The sequence below is a fragment of the Cupressus sempervirens genome, chromosome 3 (genome assembly GCF_028749045.1).
Source record: "Cupressus sempervirens isolate cs-2001-9-10 chromosome 3, ASM2874904v1, whole genome shotgun sequence".
Classification (NCBI taxonomy): domain Eukaryota; kingdom Viridiplantae; phylum Streptophyta; class Pinopsida; order Cupressales; family Cupressaceae; genus Cupressus; species Cupressus sempervirens.
The window spans coordinates 610,638,963-610,644,962 of record NC_143120.1 but is presented as its reverse complement, the minus strand read 5'-3'; the positions used below and the strand labels follow the sequence as shown (position 1 = coordinate 610,644,962).

The following is a 6,000-nucleotide window of genomic DNA, read 5'->3' as shown; positions in this document are numbered from 1 at the left end:
TTTACCGATAAAAAAAATATTAAAAATATAATAATGATATTGCAAATCTTATTATTAAAGAAACAAACCATCTTATCCGAATAAGCAAAGATATTATAAAAAACAACGTGAACCAAAGGTCACGACCATACATCTGATATAAGGCAGAGTTAAGGAGAAAACATAAAAAAAGGAATAGGGCAGACAAAAGGCGGAGGAAGGAAAGGCACAAAATTACGTTGAAGAGTACCAGATGAAACATCGAAACATTCTCTGCTCATAGCGGATAGATAATTGAGGGAGACAAGTAGATATCCACCGTGGGCCATGCCTTGTTTGAAGGAAGATCACTGTCATCGCACAAAGAAGGAAAAACATGAACGTTAGGAGTGGAGACTACCCAAATACATCAACAGAACAACTCGTCATAGAAGTATTGCGATACAACTGGTAATCGCCATTTAAATCTACAGCGAGATGATATGAGGAGGAATGAACATGGGAAGCCACCAACAGGCTAGAAATCCAAATGAACAGAGGATACACCGTCAATGTTAGGAGAACGTCTAAGTTCCAACACTCGAGAATACCATATAAATCTTTCATCGACAACAAATAAAGAATGATAGAATGTAGATTCATGGGAATAGGAAGTATTGTATCAGTCTTCAGGTTGGCTTCATAGGGGATTAATACAAATAAAATATTGAGACTATTCAAAAATGTCTGTACATCCTTTCCGGGCCACGAGCGTGTATTAAGTAATATCGAAATTCATATCGATAAGACTATACGATAATTGTTGAGACTATTCCACTGCTTGTTGGGAGTTGGGAAAGGAGGTTATATAAAGGCTTTCCAGGCTAGGATGACTGTCAATGAATACATGTGAACTCGGCTTATCAGGGATAGGAATGCCAGGCAAAAAAGATATAAATCAAAGTTACACTACATAGAGAGTGTGCACGATAGATCATAAGAGATTTCACTACAAATGGAATTGGATAGCGAAAGAATCTACTTCAAGGAATTAAAACAAATCAAAGAGGAAAGATAATCGACATTACCAAGACTTTCCTTATTAACATCCAATTCAAGTGTATAATTATAATGGAAATCATATTGCATATAATATCTATTGTATCTAATACTTTAGAGACCGTAATGACTAGTGAGTTAAAATTTATCCTCAGGGATCAACTCCCTTTAAGGAAGCATTCCATCGAATTAATCTAAGATAATAAGGAGCCTTGATATGGATTATTGATATATCAGTGGACCTATATTTCCATTTCATGAAATTAAGGTGAAATTGTGATTGAAAATCATAAGGTGAAATTGTGATTGAAAATCATAACAGGAGAGGGAATTCAAGTTATTGTAAGGCAGGCAGATAGGAACATTATAGTGGTTGGAATAGGAATAGGCTATTCCTATTCCACCTTTTGAGCAGGAATTCCGCTACGTTCATTTTGGACTAAAATTATAATTAATAAATTATAATTCTACTTTTCGTGTTTACAACCAAATGCTGAGTTTCCAAATTCTAGCAGTCAAATTTTCCTATTCCCATCGAATTCTAACTACCAAACGGGCCCCAAGAGACAATACACCACAAGTCCTCTCATAAAAATCATTTAATTTAAACTAGACTAGGTTGACACTCAAATTAACTTACATGTAATTTTCAAATGAAGAAGTTCCTAACCCTCACATAGTGTTAGTTGAAGACTTTGCACGTGAATTTAGGACTTATTCATAGAAAGACCATTCTAGATACTAAGTTGACAATTGAGGAGTTAAATTCATAGTCACATGCAACTAAGTTAGACATGTTCTTTATTTGTCCAAAATTGTCTAAAGTTTTCTTAGGATATCTAAGGAAGATTGATATATTGAGTCATTTGTATCAAGCATATGTTATCTCAAATATGACTATTCGTGGACAACCAGATTCATAGATGGAACTATTCAGGACAACAGATACACCCTTGTGAATGAGCTCATCATTTACAAAGGGCAAATATTTTTGGTTCTAGGCTCAGCAGCGAGGAGAATGGTTTTGAAATCTTTTTATGATTGACCTATGGCAGGACATCTTGGTTTCTACAAGACATACCAATAGATTAGAGAGCGATTCACATGGAAAGGACTCAAAGCAGAGGTACTTCGGTATGTTAGGGAGTGTCCCACCTGCTAGTAGAATAAGCAGGAACACTCCTATCCAACCAGTTTACTTCAACCACTTCTGATTCTTGATAGGAAGTGAGAGTGTTTATCTATGAACTTCATCACAGGACTGCCTACAACACAAGGTAGGGACTGCATATATGTGGTTGTAGATCATTGTAGGAAGTTTGCACACTTCTCTCTGATCACTGCTACATAGGTGGAAGAGTTGTTCTCCAAGGAGATATTTAGATTACATAGCTTACCTCAAAGCATTATGAGTGACAAAGACAATAGGTTTATGAGTCACTTTTGGTAGGAGCTATTCAGGTTGTGTGCAACAGAGCTCACTCTGAGTACTAGCTACCACCCTCAGACAGATGGTCAGACGAAGATAGTGAATAAATGGGTGGAGGGATATCTCATAAATTATATAGCAGGGCAACAAAAGACATGGGTAAAGTGGATTTATCTCAGTGAGTATTGCTACAATATCACTTATCACATGTCTATTCATATGTCACACTTTATGGTCCTGTATAGGTATGAGGCACCCAATTTTATGGATCTGCTTTTGAGTGACAGTAGAGTGCCTAGTGTAGTTGATTTTTTATAGGAGAGTCAAGACATTGGTAAGACTCTCAAGGATAATATAACCAAGGCACATAATCAACATAAGCAGTATGTAGACTAGAAGAGGAAGGAGCGAAATTTTGAGGTTGGAGATATGGTGTATCTTATGTTGCAGCCTTACTATCAATTCACTCTCAAGAAGAGTGGTGCTGAGAAACTTAAGCCATGATACTATGGTCCATTCAGGATTATCAAGATAGTGGGAGAGGTGACTTATGAGTTAGATTTGCCGGTGGAGAGCAAGATGCACAACATTTTTCATGTGTTACGCCTCAAGAAAGAACTAGGACATCATATTGTTCCCTCTACAATGCTTCCACCCTTGGATGATGAGAGAAAATTGGTATTGGTGCCAGAAGCTATCATTGATTTAACGGAAAGGAACTTGAGACGACGTACTATAAGGGAGTGTTTGGTGAAATGGAAGGACCTACCAGTAGAGAAAGTGACATGGGAGAATGAGGAGATTTTGCAGCATCCAGACTTGAAGTTGCTTGAGGACAAGCAATTTCAAGGAGGGCGGATTGTAATGTCCCCATCTTTTTAGCATCTCAATGGATTTCTTAGCCTTTACATTCTCCAAAGGCTAAGCAGAGAAATAAGGAGAAATTGATAAAATCATTTTCTTATAAAGTCATTAAATAAATTAAAATTAAAAGGTGACTTTATATTTAATCAATTTAATTTTCTAGAAGCACAATTAATTATTGCATTGCAAGGGAGAAGCTTCTAGAGAGTGCATTTTCTAGAAATACAACTAATTATTGTATTGGAAAGAGGGAAGCTTCTAGAGAATGCAATTTAATAATATTTTATTTTCTTCTAGAAGGGCGAAGGAAAATAATAAATAGAGGTGAGAGCATCATTGTTAATCATTTGATTATTGTGAATTGCATTTGATATAAAACTAGGAGAAGAAACCAAGGTTTTTGATTTCAGTTAGCCATTGGAGAAAGTCTACTCTTCAGTGTTGCTTGCGGTGGTGAAATATCCACTGAATTTGATATTCAGGAGAGCTTCAATTTAGGAGTTCTATTTGTGCTTAAATTGGAGAATACATTTATTGTTGGCTACTATAGTACACAAGAATGATGCTATGCTACAGTACTTATGCTTGATTCATCTCCATCCTTGGGCATCACTATTGTCAGGTTCCTCTTGCAGCTATTAGTAGTTAACATTGTAATTTTTTAGGGCATATGATTTTGCTGTGATGATTCAGATCAGATTTTGACATTACTATAGTCATTATTGTAAGCCATTTGTCTTGGCAAACTCATATCAACATTGTACACGAGAATGAATTCAATAAAAGAGATACATGTTGCATACCATTTGTTTGATGAAATGTCCATCTAATAGCATATATGATCAACATAATAGTTGTATGCCAATTGTTTGTCAAAATGTCAGTGGCTGTAGGTATGCATTCCATATCTAGTTTTCATGTATATGCATTGAAAATATCAAAATAACTGCACTTGCATATTAGTTTATTGTAAGATGCATTGTAATATCATTTGCAAACATTCTAAATGTCTTAGCATTGAAAGACAACAATACAAGTGTTTGACAATATTCCTTGAGCTAAAATCAGTCAGTTTGGGCAAGGGATATTACACCAAGCAACTTAGATACAAAGTGTCTAAACGATGAAACAATATGTAGCATCTAGATAATGTAATTACTAATGCCAATGATGAAGAAACTGATTATTTGATGATTACCAATAACCAAGGGCTATGCTTAAACAAAAAATATTTGGTATTCAATTGGAAGTATTTTTACATGTTAAAATATGAATAATGGTCATAGTATTTTAAAATAATTCAACCTGGAAAAAATAATACATTTAAATTAGAGGCAATCCAAAGGATATATTTCCATTTATGGTTGGATATAAATTAGAAAGATTTGTTCTATTCTAAAGATTATTGATAATAAATAAAATAATATTTTAGAGTTATAGTCTATTTGTGTATAAATCGAAACAATGGAATATTTAGACGTCGTCAAAACATAAAATAAGTATAAAATAAAAAAAGAAAAAGAAAAAAATAGACACTTCTATCTTCTATGAAAACATTTGTATACTTCACTCCTCCATCTCTAAACTATCAGCCAACAACCAAAATTAAAATTAAATTTACGAAATAAGCTACATGTGGATAAAGATAAATTCCAAATAAATCTTTAAATGACTTGGGAAAACAAGTATCTTTAATATTAATTCACACGTACTCAACTATTATATTAATGAGCCAAACAACTGCTTAACTCGTCTTTAGAGCATACTTTAATTGCCTTCATAACGAACCACGCAATCCACCAACGAACGTCACCAAGTAACGACCTCGCCTCGAAGTGACCAATGCCCCCCTCACATCAAATTAAAGTGGGGCTCTGATGGAATTTGCTTCCTAATTAAATTTGATCAACAGCAATTTCAGTCAGACACTTAATTTATTCTCTGCAACTTTCGTTGCCGCGTGGAATTTTTGTTTTTTTGACCCCACAGTATAATACAATTTCTCAGCCATGAACGCTGCCGCGGCCTTTACAATCGAAGTAGCCGGAACGACAAATTTGTTTGTAAAATAAGTTAGTGCAAGACTTTAATTAACCAGTAGAAAAATCGGCGTCTAAGGATGGATTCCGGCGCTTCAGATGCGAAAAATGAGTTGAAGACATTAATAGCAAATGGTGAATTTCATAATTTTAAAAATAAATATATAAGAATCATTTTATATCTATAATTACTCTGTTAGAATTAGTTTTTAACGAATATTTGTAAATTAATCCATATGCATTTTGTGTTCAGTGGACGAGCCTTTGAAGAAAACCTTCGAGGTATTGTTTGTGTCCTATAATGTAATTATTCTCTCTTCTGTTATTAATTCTTTCCTTTCTTGTGGTGGTAAGAATTTACTTTTTGGTCAACTGTTTAGTTTAAGATGTTTCTGTTAAAAAATAGTTTATTTTAGTTGTTTTGGAATCAGCCTGCTTAAAGGAATTTATGGTAAAATTTGAGGGAATTTAGTATGGATAGGGGAGTTTATGGCCAAAATTAACAATAAGAGTTCCCACTTTACGGCAAATGTCTGCAGGGGCTCGTTTGTAGGCTTGCCGTGTGTGTGCTCTCTCATTTCTTTGTGTACTCTATCATATTTGTAAGCATGTTTCAGAAGGAGGGGTCTCGATGAAGCTTTCTATTTGTTT

General features: G+C 34.6%; 1 protein-coding gene across 4 annotated transcripts in view; it reads left to right on the top strand.

The window, feature by feature from the left end:
- The first annotated feature begins 5,061 nt into the window (after positions 1–5,061).
- LOC149568156 (phosphatidylinositol/phosphatidylcholine transfer protein SFH1-like) overlaps positions 5,062–6,000 on the top strand; it is a 196,171-nt gene continuing 195,232 nt past the window's right edge. Inside the window, exons 1-2 of one of the 4 annotated variants that reach the window (XM_089821159.1) lie at positions 5,062–5,484; positions 5,603–5,631. In XM_089821159.1, the coding sequence (XP_089677285.1) occupies positions 5,430–5,484; positions 5,603–5,631 (84 nt within the window). In that variant the 5' untranslated portion in view covers positions 5,062–5,429. Of the gene's footprint in view, positions 5,485–5,602; positions 5,653–6,000 lie in introns of all 4 variants that reach the window. The other 3 variants (XM_089821161.1, XM_089821158.1, XM_089821160.1) reach the window with 3 other exon arrangements.